General features: G+C 46.2%; 1 protein-coding gene across 5 annotated transcripts in view; it reads left to right on the top strand.

Annotated features, from left to right (window-relative positions):
* LYN (LYN proto-oncogene, Src family tyrosine kinase) overlaps positions 1–14,171 on the top strand; it is a 110,651-nt gene that overhangs the window by 92,610 nt on the left and 3,870 nt on the right. For all 5 annotated transcript variants that reach the window (XM_036829999.1, XM_036830000.1, XM_036830002.1 and 2 more), the window contains 2 exons: positions 5,736–5,889; positions 8,323–8,454. In XM_036829999.1, coding sequence (XP_036685894.1) covers positions 5,736–5,889; positions 8,323–8,454 — 286 coding nt within the window. The remainder of the gene's footprint in view (positions 1–5,735; positions 5,890–8,322; positions 8,455–14,171) is intronic.

Raw genomic sequence — 14,171 nt, 5'->3', positions numbered from 1 at the left:
ATCTCCTCTGTGCCTAGAACTTTCACTGGGTACTAGATGCCTGGGATTTCACCAGAAGCCGCTGTGTTACTGGCTCAGGTTGGGATCCCAGTGGGGCACTCGCTTGCCTAGTAGTTCCTCTCTGTTCTCCCAGGGCAGCAGTGCATGCGTGTACACGCACACATGCACACACACACACACACACATAGAAACATCAAACAGAGAACATGTCACTGTATGTTTCCACTGAAGGTACAAAAAGAGGAACTAGGAAATGTACGCCCGCCACGCTACTTGGGCTGAAGAGCTCAAGAAATGACAAGCACATGTAACCCTGAATCAGGTAGCTTTAAACCAGGAGTACAGACACATTACTAAAGTTATCTCCTTGTATGATTATTCTCGTTTTAGGTAATAGGGGTGCTTTTTTACTTCAAATGCCCAGTAGCTTCACACACAGACTCTCTAATACAGAGTTGGAAATTAGCACATGGAGACGAGACATTTTTAGTTCTTCTTTAGTGCTGGCAGGTGGTTTAGAAAGTCAAGGTTTTCTCATGTTTGTGCATCACTGAGCCTGATGCTGGCGTGATGCTGGCATGGCCCAAGAGGTAGAGAATCCCCTCAGGTGATTTAAAGCTGAAAGATTAAATCAGTTTCCTAAGCCCTCTAAGTAATGGCCCGGCCCCAGAACCATGATGTGGAGGAAGAGGTTCTGGATTCCCTGCCTCTGAGCTGTAAGGCTGGAGTCCTTCTCCCTTAGTTACAAGAAAAACAGAGGCTCAGGACGCACATTCTGAGCTGCTGATGTACTAGGACTAGCCCGCACCCCCGTTATCTGGCCCACCACCACCCCAGCTTCAGCATGACACCCCCATCTCCCCGCCTGGGCTTTTCCCTTCTGGCTCTGCCCATCTTGCTCCTTCTTTTTCTTCAGCTGAGTTGTTGGGGAATTCCTTTCCCCAGCATTAGGAGGACAACAGTCCATCTACTCGTGATGTTGAGACCAAGATTTCATTCCAATCCGTCTAGAACTTTAAATCCTAAAATAGCTGAAGCTGAAAAGCATTGGATCTAACGCAGTTCTTCTCCAAGTTCGGTGTGCATACAGGTCACCCAGAGAGCTTGTTAGAATCCGGGTTCTGATTGAATAAATCAGGGTCAGAATCAAGCTCCCAGAAGGTGGTAAGGGACAAGGGCCATTCTCCACCCAGACTGCAGGTCACAACCACCTAGGGAGGCCTCACTCCTAGAGATGCAGGTTTAGGTGATTTAGGATGAGCTGGGTTAAGATAAGATGCCCAGTACACAGCCAGAGTTAAGAAATACTGGTGTAAGGGTTTAAACTTCATTTAACGGCTAAATGCACAGAAGGGAAATTGAAGTCACTTCCAAACCATTGTCCTAACCTGTGGTGTGACCCTAGGAAAGTAATTTCCTTTCAGCCCCATCAAATTTCCAAAGGGAAAGACATTTATTGCTTTTTTTGCAATATACAGGGCTATTTGAATGAAAGAATATTTTCCTGCTTAATTTTAGCCTGGTTATTTTCATTCTGACAGAGCCTTAACCTCATTCAAGCCAAGAATAGATCATCATCCATCTTATTTCTCTCTTTTGAGTCATAGGGCAAAATGGGCTTTATACCTTCTTTGCTCAGTTTAGCTTCTTCTAGACCAAGAATTCAAAATGGGGCAAGTTGCCCCCAAGGGAGTGAAAACTGGTTCTTGGCAGATGGGAAAATCTTAGGTGTTACGATAGTTTGTGGCCCTCCAGAGCTCAGACCTACCTGACAAAATCTTAACTTCTTTGTATTTAATTTTAAATTTTTAATTTAATTAAAAATTTCTCCTTAGGAGATGATAATGGAAAAAGGTTGAGAAACCCTGTTCTAGACAAAGACAACCCAAACCAAGCTTGTATGTCCTTCCTGAGATGGGTATCCTGAGCTCTGCCTGGGGAAGGTTTGTGGTAGCTTTTCTGAGAGGTGAAATTTGGGCTTAACAACAATGAATTCCAGGAGGAAACTTCAAAAGCATTTTTCTCTCTTCTCAGTTAAATAGTATTCTCTTGATGAAAAATTTGAGTTCCAGAAGCATCTAGTTATGAGCTCTCTTGCTGATGGAACATTCTGGAATGTGATCTGGTGGTCAGACACTCCTGGGTGTCAATCCTGGCTCTCTCCTTCCCTCCTGGCTTTCAGCAGGTTCTTGTACCTCTTTAAGCTTCATTTGCATGTGTACAATGGAAATAAAACTTACCGGGTAGATTTGTTATTCAGATGAAACGTGAATTGGGTGTAATGGATGTAAAATAGTATCTGGTACATAAAAAGTGCTCCATTAGTGGTGGGAGAAGTAGTGGTTATTAATGTCTAACTATCCATCTATATATCTACCTACCTACCTATCAATCAGCCACCTACCTACCTATCAATCACCCACCTACCTATTACCATCATCATCTAACTAAAATATCTGTGGGCACAAAGCAATCTCCTGAATCAGACTGTGTCCTCACCAAACCTGAGCGACTCCACATAACTCCTTCACAGATCAGCCTTTCTGAGCTAATGGGATTAACGGATATACACTACTATATATAAAGTAGATAAACAACAAGGACCGACTGTAGAGCACAGGGAGCTATACTCAGTACCTTGTAATAACCTGTGATGGAAAAGAACCTGAAAAAGAATACATATATACCTATGTATAACTGAATCACTTTGCTCTACACCTGAAACATTGTAAGTCAACTATAATTTAGTTAAAAAGAAAGTAGGAGGCGAGCGCCCGCCTCTCCCCGGGTCCCCGAGGATGGCTGAGCCTGGGTGGGGGCTGCATTTATGCAACAGCTCTTTCTGCAGTGCTGACAATGGTTAGACTAAGTGGCCTGGAGGAGCAAGGACATATTCGTGCAAGCAAAGCTGATCCTAGATTCCATTAGCCAAAGTGGTCTCCGATTTCTTCCTGCTGTTGCGAAATAGAGAAATAGAGTTGGATTTACTTTAGCCAAAGTAAATACAACAACCAAAAAAAAAAAGATTAAGGTTTTAAAAAGAAAGAAAGAAACCAAGAAAGAAAAATACATATAGACCAGGAAATAATACTGTTTATATAAGAAGAGAATTGTAGTCTTTTTTGACCTCAAAACCAGCCCTATCTGAAAGCTTTTATTTTGCTCTCATATCTATTGTTTATTCCACTTGGCAAGCGCTGTTGTTTCGAAACTTGGTCTTGGTGAACGCTATTATTATTGTTTGGAATATGAGCCCCTTAAAGCACTCTGACGTGGAAAAAGAAAGCCAAACTAAGCTGGGCTTGCTGCAAGTCTGTTATTATTTCAGAGACTCATGTTAAAAAATGCATTCGGGTTTGTGTAAATGCAGAACTCGGGTGAGTGTGATAAAAGCCTTACCCACAAGTTCCCAGGATTGATTGATTGATTGATTGATTCTTCGTTGCTGCGCCCAGGCTTTCTCTGGTTGTGACGAGCGGGGGCTACTCTTCGTTGCGGTGCGCGGGCTTCTCACTGCGGCGGCTTCTCTTGCTGCGGAGCACGGGCTCTAGGCACGCGGGCTTCAGTAGTTGCGGCATGTGGACATGTTGGGATCGCGGCCAGCTTCGGCTCTTCCCGGTTCCTGGCCCAGTTTGTCTAGAATCATTGGAATGTTACATACGGGCTCAAGAACAGGAGTGGGCCCTAAGGGGTTTACATTCCTGCGATGCCCAGGTAAACAGGTGAGGAGCAGGGGGCCCTGGGACACACACACTGGAGGAGAAGGAGGGTCAGGGAAGGCCTCTCAGCGGGAGGGCCGTCTCCCCTGAGACCTGCGGGATGAACTGCCCCGCGACAGGGGCTGCAGGAGCCAGGATCCTGGAGGGAGGCAGTGGTGGGAGGTGGAGTATGATGGACCAGTCACCCAGGGCCTTGGAAGCAGCGCTAAGGGGTTCAGACGTGGTCTGGAGGCTAGTTTTATGCAGGGAGTGACCTGGGTGGACTTGCCCAAAGGATTAAAGTATTCCTGTCGAGGGATGCTGTGTGAGGCTGGCCCAGCCGTCCAGGCAGGGGCTGGACCCCGAGTCCACTCAGCAGGTGTCGCGTGGCCTGGGTCTTCTCCACTCTACCGGCCCAGCCTGCGCGCCACACACGTTATTCTTGGTCATAGTCAAGGTGTACGTTATCAAACTGTCGTTTCTACTAAAGAAGATGCTCAGACCTCTTCTATTCTTTCGGATTTATGATTTTATCTGCTCAAGACTCTTTGGGGGCGAGTCACAGGCGAGCCCCTGGTCTGCCAGGACTTCGGGACTGAGCTGGTGTATTCTCATTATTATATGGCAGATTTTCTGGCTACAGAAATAGCATCTGGCAAATTCCTGCAGCAGAGAGCAAACAACATAGCATCCTGGTAATATTAAAAGCCCAGCACATTTACCAAAGAACTTTCTTCGGCTCTGAGAAGAGGGGAGTGACATGGCTGAAGCTTCCAGTAGATACAAGTGAGAACAGAAAAGATGTAAGGTGGCTTCTCCCTGGTGGTGTTTGCTGTCTGGATGGCAGGACAGCAGTAAGCACCTTAAACAGCATCAAAATAATGGCAAAGCCATGGTCAGGAGGTGCAAATGGTTTTTGTACAAATTGACCATTGATGGTGGGTGTGGAGTGAAATTATCAAGAGGAGTTCAGGGAAGGCCCTCTGGCCAGAAGGAAGCCTAGTGATTGGCCGAGAGGGGAAGCAAGGCGTTCCAGGCGGAGGTCAGGAGAAGCATCCCCCGTAGAAAGGAGCTAAAAAGCTTTTGCTAAGCCACAAGGCCTGGCTGAAACGGCGGCGTTTGCCTGAGCCAGGAGGTTGCTGTTGAGGATGGGGTGTGGGAGTACTCAGGTCCCCCACGCTGAGCCGCCTGGAATTCAAGGTAGAATCCGCAGAATACATTCATTCCTGTGTGACACAATCCTAATTAGTTTTCCCTGTAACTGCTCACCAGACACAGCTACTTGGTTCCTCCCTCCTTCCCTTCCTTCCTTCCTTCCTTCCTTCCTTCCTTCCTACCTTTCTTCCTTCCTTCCTACCTTTCTTCCTTCCTTCTTGATTCTTATCTTTATAATTTGGTAATGTTTTCCTTAATAATCCTATTTTGATTCCTTAAAAACCCGATTTCCTAGTAAGCGATGAGTAGCAGTTTCACCTCCCCTGTTTTATCATTTTGTCCTTGCTTCTCTCCTGCTGTCAGCTTTCTGTCTGGGTGACTCTTTCTCTCATCCTGGAGGGACTGTGCAGAGAGAGCTTAGAGCCCGGGTCCTGTGGGCAGTCGACTGACCCGACAGCAAGGATGCCGCTGACCAGGGACAGCCCGTTCTTGACACCCCAATAATGTATTTGTGTTAGCGCGGCACTTCCCTGGCTCTCTTTCCTCGTTTGAAAAACTGGGATACAAACATCTGTGTATCTACATGCAGGAATTTAGTAGGATCTGAAAAAAACTCTCCACGCATTTAAAAAAAGGCTGAGACATATAGCTATTTAAATAACCATGTTGAGAGTGATTACCATCATTGGAGGTTTGGGGGCAGCTATTTTAGAAAGGACTCAAAATGGCGATTGTAATTTACCCACTGTTTTAAAAATGTGAACGATCAGAGTATCGTACATGAAAGGATTCCAGGAGCTCAGAAGTTTTCTGGTGTTCCTCCATACGTCCCTATAGGGGCCTAAATGGCACATCTAAAGGAGAGCCTTTTTCTGTTTGCAGATCGCGGAGGGAATGGCGTACATTGAGAGGAAGAACTACATCCACAGGGACCTACGAGCCGCTAACGTCCTGGTCTCCGAGTCCCTCATGTGCAAAATCGCAGATTTTGGCCTTGCTCGAGTGATTGAGGATAACGAGTACACAGCCAGGGAAGGTACGTTCCCGGAACCATCTTGAGGTGTTTGGTTGTTGTTTAGTTTTATTCTGTTTTTGCCTGTTTTTAACAAGGCAGTTACAATAGGCATCATTAGAAAAAGAATTCATTTGGTACAATATTCAAAATGTACCATAGTTGCTGTTTGCGGTTTATTCTAATAATTGTTTTGAAAAATTACTCTCTTGATTAGCTCTGCAAGATACTTTTATAAAATTTACAAATGCTGTCATTTGTATTTTGATTAAGCAAGGCAAAACAAAATGAGATTTGACAGGATCATGATTCTTTGTTCATATTACTTGTTAGAGCTTTTCACCAGAACAGTGAAGTATACTTTCCTTAACTATCGAGAAAATATGTGTAACAATAAGTCTATACTCTATATTCCGGCCTTTTAACTACAAATTAAAACATGGAAGTTATCACACACACAGAAGTAAATATAACACTACAAAAATACACTCCTTTATTTTCCCACCTTCCATATTATATATGTAAACCAAAGAACGCACAGAGTAAATCTCCGAGTCCCTGGCCTGTCATTCTGGGGCCAGCCCTGTCTGGGGCTGCACTGACCTTTCCTGTTGGAGATTCTTCTGTGTTGCTTATGATCTGAAGATTCTGATGGTCTCACTCGTGAAAGTTGAGTGAGTTTTTTTGCAGTGCTTTCTCTCTTCTTGAAAGAGCCAAGCACTTTCTTGACATTCCTAAGAATTATTAAACAAGGATTATTTTAACTACATGTGTGTTATTTCTGGAAGGTACCCACAGAATTTATAGAGGTGACAAACAGATTGAAAACATCGTTTTGATTTGTCTAGCATCTCCTGCATTCGTCATACTTACGGTAGTTCTCCTGCCTCAAGTTTGCATTCTTTTAGGTGGATTATAATTTATCCTTGGCCTTAATTATCTTCAGCAAAATGGCAGGTCAAGGAAAATAGTCCGAGGAAAAGTAGCTAAAAGGTAGCGAGCATTTGCAGTGTGGCAGCGGCTATTCTAAGTGCTTTCCATACATCATCTCATTTATCTTTACAATAACCCTATGTGATAAGTAGTATTATTGTTTCCACCTTATAGATGAGAAAAAAGGAGAGGTTCAGAAGCTTCTGAGGCCCCATAGTAAGTGCTAGAGCCAGAACTCAAACCCAGGAGATGTGGCCTCAAAGTGCATGAGTCAGAATTTATTACATCGGTTTTGTAGAATTTGACAAGCCCAGCGTCTCACAGAAATAACTGTTCTCACGTGAAACAGGTGGCCTAATGCAGAGAGCTCGGGTTCTAGAAGGAAACAGTAGGTCAGGTCACCTCAGGGCAAAAGTAATGATATTTACCCTCACTGGTATTTCCTCCGTGCCAAGCATGCAGACCCACCCACTTAACCCTGAGGGCAGCCGGGGAGGTTCTGCTGTTTACTCATCTCATGGATGGAAGTGCCAAGAAGGCACAAAAACAGTAAGTGTCTTGCCGGGGTCATACCTGGCTGGAAACAGCAGTCAAACCCCCCCAAGGCCATGCTGGACCCCAGCCTCCACCCAGCCACGCCCACCCATAGGCCCCGCCCCTGGCTCCGCCCCAACCACAGCCCCGCCCTTCCTGGCCCCGCCCTTCCTGGCCCCGCCCTGTGCGCTAGGTCTGGACTCCACAGAAAAGTCTAAAGCAAAGACCTCGTGAAGGCAAATGTATTTTAAAAATTCTATAGTAGTTGGTGGAAAGCCCTTGCCTTTCCAGGGTGTAGAAGTGCCCGAGTCCCTGCTTCTCTCGAGGTGACCCTGTGACTTCCCCGGGGCCAGGCTTGCCTCCCAATGTGACCCGGCGGCTAAGTCGACCTGAGCCTCACCAGCTTCTCGTGAGAAACCTAGTTTCATCGTCATCTCACTCTGAGCAGATCATCATCCTATGCAGTTCCTAGAAGAGTAGTAATGTTTGGTCCTATCAAATGAAAGCTTGGAGCAGCATCTAATATCCCCGTTGGCACAGGCTTCAAGAGATTTATCCACAAGAATATACACATCGAGATACTTACATTCCATATAAACATGCTCTGGGTCGTTAGAGAAAATTTGAACATGAAGGATACGCGCTCTAGAAGGCTGATGTCGAGGGCCAGGTGTACAGGCTAAGAATAGATGCCTTTCCATTTGGTGTCATGTTCTCATGTTTCAAGTGTGCTAGTTGTGATTTCGCTAAGAGAATACACAAGAAACTTTGCTTCTTAAGAGGGGAATGCCGCGAGGGAAACAGAGGGAGGCAAACGTTCTTAGTATGACATTTTGTACCATCTCTATTTTCTACTGTGTGTATGTGTTAACCTGTTCAAAGTAATTCATTAAAATTTTCCCCCCAAAGGAAAGTGTGAGGGTCACACACCCATGACTCTTTTGTTTCAGCTCAGAGACCCAAGTAAAACACCTGCGTCTTCTGCCCTAGGTGCTAAGTTCCCCATTAAGTGGACAGCTCCAGAAGCAATCAACTTTGGATGTTTCACTATTAAGTCTGACGTGTGGTCCTTTGGAATTCTCCTGTACGAAATCGTCACCTATGGGAAAATTCCCTACCCAGGTATCAGTTACTTACCTATTTCCATTCACTTGGTATATATGAGAAAAAAGCCAAGTGGCACGAGTCATAAAAAGATAAACTTATATCCAAAAGTAAAGTAAGCTTATGGTGCTAGAACTTTATTTTGACTGTCATTACTGGAAGGTGTCCTAAAATACGCTTAGAAACTTCTCTGCCTTCTTGCCTGATTGAGTGCATATTCTTTTGCTTCGCTAATTAATTCCACCACTTGCTGCCTAGAATGTGCCTGGCACCATCACAGGTGTTGCTGATAAGGATGGATTAGAGGATTAGACACAGGTGCCCCTCCCAAGCAGTCCACCTGATGGAGGAGGTTACCGACATGGGGATGAGGGTTTTACAATTCTTTCTCGGTCAGTTTTGAAACAGAAGTTCATACAAGGTACTTTGGAGTCTCTGCCTCTTCAGGAAATAAGCACCTCTGTGTGCGAGTGAAAGATTCTTCAGATCTTTGACTTATTGGACGTGGGGACATCGTTCAGTATTTCCACATTCCTAACCTCCTCGGAGCCAGGTTCTTCCGGCTCTCCCTTTTTCCAGGATCCATGCTGGAATGTGCAAGAAGAGGGATTTTTTCCTCAAGCTGTCACATTCTTGTTAATGTTTGGCTTTTAACAAAATTAATGGATACGGCCAATTTAAAATTAAATCTTTAATGTTTAAGTCATTCCCTCATTCAAAAACTATCTGAGGGTGCCAGGCACTCACGAGGTGCCCGGATGGAGCAGTCCCAGCTTGTGCCCTTGAGAGCTAATACTTGAGTGGGGAGAGACTGATAACAATCACTAATAATAATCACTGGTAATAGGGCCGGTGCGTAGGATGGGAGGGGCGCCATGGAGGGGGCACGGTGGTGTAGGGATTGGGGGTGGGGTAGGGTTGCAGGTGATCCCGGCAGCAGCAGGGACTTGGTGACTTGACAGGAGGGCCTGGGTGGCCCACGGGGTCCCGAGCCGGGGCAGGAGGCGCGAGCTGGGCTGGAGCGGATGCGAGCCTCAGGGGCCACGCAGGGGCTTCGGCTCTGACTCTAGGAGACCGGAAGCTTTGGGGCAGAGCAGTCGCGTGGTCTTCGCGCTCCCGATCACCCTCACTGCTCTCTGGGGTTGAGCCGTGGAGAAGCCGGGGCCTGGGGGCCCCGCCGGAGGGGACGGCCTTCAGCGGTGCCTGCACAGTGGGCTGACCGTACCGCGAAACCCCTCTGGTGCCCACATTTCATATTCTGACGGCTGCTCTGTTCTAGACACTGAAGTTCATGAATAACACCACTCCAAAAATATGGGGACAGTAGTTCTTGATCAGCCCGGATATCTGACATTATATATCTATAACCTATAACCTATAGAGAAAGATTATACACTCAGACTATATATATATATATATGACATCTGATCAGATAAACATGCAGCCTCACACATGTTGTGTGGTATGTACCGCATACTCCACAGTGATGTGCACACGAGGCCCTGAGGCTCTGAGAAGGGGACTCGTGCCCAGAACTGCATCACGAGCTCCTGGCGGAGCTTCTGCGGAATCCCGGCCTCCTCACTCTGACCTGCTGTGCTCAATGCCCACGATTAGAAAATACTTGGGGTGAAAAACCATAAAAACTATAAAATAACCAGTAGAAAAGCAGTGAGAATCACACACACACACACACACACACACCTGATAGGACCAACCAGAGAGCATCAGTTGGTCTATTCTGCAGTCTCTAGTCCTCTGATAGGACCAGGGATATGTCATCCTTTCGGGAGTTCTGGGTTGATAAGGTTTCCCAGTCACAAGCATTGTATGTTATGAGAGCCTCTAGCATTAGGACATGTGAACAGAGCGGACAGTCCTACTTACTTAACTATCAGAGGACTCGATTCACAGAGAGCATGGAAACTGGTGAACATAGACAATACATGCCAGTTCCATCACTGTTGTAAAACTGCTTACGACAGGCCCACTGACAATTAAGTTATCGGAGAATATTTTCTTTACCCGGAAAAGTGCTGGATATGTCTCTTTTTTGTGTGGTTTAGAAGCTATACGCCTAGCTTTGCAAAATAAAAAGGCACTAAGAGAAAGAAAAGGGGAATAAAAACATAAAAGAAATAAGAAAGTCTCCTATAAAATGAACAGAGGGGGAAAAAAAAAAGACTAAAAGGTGTAATGTATCAAAATGTTACTATCCTTGAGCAATGAAATAACAGGTTACATTATTTTTTTCTTAATAAATTCCTGAAGTGGCTAACTTTTTACAAGTACGTCTTTATTAAATATTTTACTTCTTGTCTAAAAACTATATTTAAAACATCAGGTAGTGCAAAAGGCTTCTGCTGAAAACTTGCCTCCGGGGTCTCACTCTTGCTGGTTCCTCAGAGGCATTGGCTTTCAGGAATCCTGGTTATTTATCCTAATATTTGCTGTTCATAGCTCTAAATATTATACTCAGACTGTTATTTCCTAAGTAAAGATTTTCCTCCATTTTAGTTATTATCAAATAAGAATATGGTCACGTTGTTCTAAGTCCAAGAGGTACAAAGAGGTGTAAGGTGACAGGTGCGTCTGTCTGCAGCCACACAACCCCTGCCCCCAAGGCGGCCACTGTTCTCAATTTCTGGTGCATCTGTCAGAGACATCCCAGGAATATCAAGGCATATACAACTAGGGCTGTACCAAATACACAGAGTGACGGGATGCCAAAACGGATAGCACCCACATAAAACAAACTCTGGGAATAGGAGAGTAAAATGTACAATGTTGTTAATAAACTTATCAAAATTCTAGTCGTCAAATACTAGCAAGTGCTAGTGGAGCATGAGAGTGTCATTTCCCATTTGCAGTCCTACTCGTTGAATAGACGCCTTGAGCTGCCACAGCTGACACCACGAACTTCTGTGCACATAGGATGTGATGCAGAAAAGGGCTCTTCCGCAACCTGCTTTTTAGGAAAGGGCTTTGCACCTATTCGTTGTATTTGGGGCAAATCTCAAAACTCCTTTGTCTTCGTTTACTGTTAGTCCATTTCAGCCATATTTTATTGTTATGTTTTTAAATGTGTAGCCCCTAGTTATGAATTTAAATGTGTAGCCCCTAGATTGTCTCGTGAAAATTGGAGGCATCAAAGTTAATATTCTTCTAGTTCATACCTAGAAGATAGACTCCACTCCAAATAGGGCTTCTTCTTGACAGACTCGTGTCCTAAATATACTTAAATAGCTAAATAAGTACAATTACCAAATTCGTTTACGTTATGAACGGTAGTCCACCAAACGTCCTCGCCTAGGATTTTAAGCAACTTCTTCCACTGACTTCAGCTTCTCGAGTGGCTGGCCTGAAGGCTGATGGCTTCTGTACCTGTCTTCTCCCTAGGATCCCGCTTCCTCTATGGAAGAATTCAAGATCCTTCTTTGTCCCTGAGATTTATGGCCCTGTACCTTGGTGTGACACTTCTGTCATTTTCATGTTACGCTGGGTACCTGTTTTGTTCTTTTGATTTGGAAACTTGTAGCCATAGATTTGGGGAAGTTTTCCTATATTGCTTCTTTGAAAATTCGCTCCTCGCCTCTTTCCAAATCCCTTGCTGGTAGGACAGTAGACCTCCTGGGGTGACCCTCAGAGCCCCCTGTCTGCGCTTCTGTCCCTGTTGTCCTGTCCTCTGAGGCTCACCTGCTCCCCTTGCTTCGGTGAGACGTCGTGTGGGAACCAGGGCCTCTGGACCACCGGGCTCACTGTCAGCATCTTCCCCCGGCAGTATCTTCAGGTCTGTCCTCTGGGACTATTTAGTTCCTTCTGAAGAGGATCTTCCAGGCCCTGCCGGTGGGAGTACCGCCTGGCCATCAGCATTCCGGAGGTGCCCTGGGGAGCGGACATCAGTGTCTTTCTTCGCTGTTGTTGTGGGTTTTCTTATTGTGGTAAAAGAAACATAGAATAACATTCACCATCGTAACCATTGTTAAGTGTACGGTTTAGTGGCATTAAGTACATTCACAGTGCTGTGCAACCATCACCACTATTCATTTCCAGAACTTTTTCATCTTCCCAAACTGATACTGTGATCATTAGGGTCATCAGACACTAAGTCCCCATCCCGCCTGCCCCCGCCAGCCCCTGGTCACCTCTGTTCTACTTTCCGTCTCCAGGCATTTCCCTGCTCTGGGCACTCCTGTAAGTGGAATCGTACAGTACGTGTCCTTTTGTGCCGGGCTTATTTCACTCAGCGTGGGGTCCGCAGGTTCAGCTAGGCTGTGGCCCGGGTCACATGTGCCTCACTCTCCTTGCTCCGAGTTCTCTGCCCCCCCTGCACCCCCTCCACTGGGCCTGGATCTTCTCTCCTTCCGTTTCTCCAGCGTTAACCTGGGCACCTGCCAGGCGGGTTCCAGGTCCAGTCCTGCCTGCAGCACCGACCTCAGCCCGGGAGTGCCCCGTCCCAAGACATGGTGACCAGACATGCACTGTTGACTCCTCTCTGGTGGGCGCCAGGGACACGTTCCTCCTCTGGGCTCAGAGCACTTCTGCCTCTGGCTGACAGGTGTCTCCTGATTACATCAGAGATGCCGTTTTTCTCTTTCTTGTTCTCTTTTTGTTTGGGGATGAATTAAAGGGAAAAAGGGAGGTGGGGCAAAAAGATCCTTACTTCACTATCTTTTTTTTTTTGATTGGAGTTTACTTATTCATTTATTTATTTATGGCTGTGTTGGGTCTTCGTTTCTGTGCGAGGGCTTTCTCTAGTTGCAGCAAGTGGGGGCCACTCTTCATCGCGGTGCGCGGGCCTGTCACTGTCGCGGCCTCTCCCGTTGCGGAGCACAGGCTCCAGACGCGCAGGCTCAGTAGTTGTGGCTCACGGGCCCAGTTGCTCCGCGGCATGTGGGATCTTCCCAGACCAGGGCTCGAACCCGTGTCCCCTGCATTGGCAGGCAGATTCTCAACCACTGCGCCACCAGGGAAGCCCTTACTTCACTATCTTAAAAGCAAAACTGTAGTCATATTTGTATAGGAATTTTCTAAAGAAACCAGAGGGGACCTTTGTGGTTGGGGGTTTGTTTTGCTTTGCTCTTATAAAGAGAAAGGAGGTTTGAAAAAGACGAAGCTTTCGGAAGCATCATGTCTTCTGTAGCTACTTCTTGCCAGGTATATCTAGCATCTTAAGCTGTATGTGAACCAGAATCAGGAAACTCATCCTGCTGCAAATGCTCCATCACAACCAGTGCTCAGAAAAAAATAATCTGCCCTTTTGGAAGTCCCACTGGGCGGGAGACTGCGGTCCCGGGCTGGCTGTACTTCCTCTGCTCGCACATACAGGCCTGCTCTGTCGTTAAAGATTGTCCTGGTTCCTGGAGCGCCTGGGCTTCTGCCTCCTGTCGCTAACCCCCGTCCCTTTTCTCATCTCTGCTGTACTGCGTTCTTCTCCCTCCCTTGCTCCTTCACCAACTTTTAGTCTCTGCCAATTCCTACCGACTCCAGATGTCACCTCCTGCCCATCCCCCAGCTCCGTCTCCTGAGCTGGCTTCCCCACTGGGCTGTGTGCCATTTGAGGACAGGACTCTGTCTTAGTCATCTTTGTATCTCTCAGAGCTTAGTGCCAGCTCATGACCCGCAGGAAGTACTCACTACACGCTTGTCGAAAGGAGGGAGGATGGAATATGAAGTTGCTTGTCTTTAAAGATCACCAGCCAATGGGTGTTTGCTTTCTTCAACCTAGCAACAGA

The sequence above is a fragment of the Balaenoptera musculus genome, chromosome 17, assembly GCF_009873245.2.
Source record: "Balaenoptera musculus isolate JJ_BM4_2016_0621 chromosome 17, mBalMus1.pri.v3, whole genome shotgun sequence".
NCBI lineage: Eukaryota > Metazoa > Chordata > Mammalia > Artiodactyla > Balaenopteridae > Balaenoptera > Balaenoptera musculus.
The sequence above is the reverse complement of the archived record's forward strand: the minus strand, read 5'-3'. Positions and strand labels throughout refer to the sequence as shown.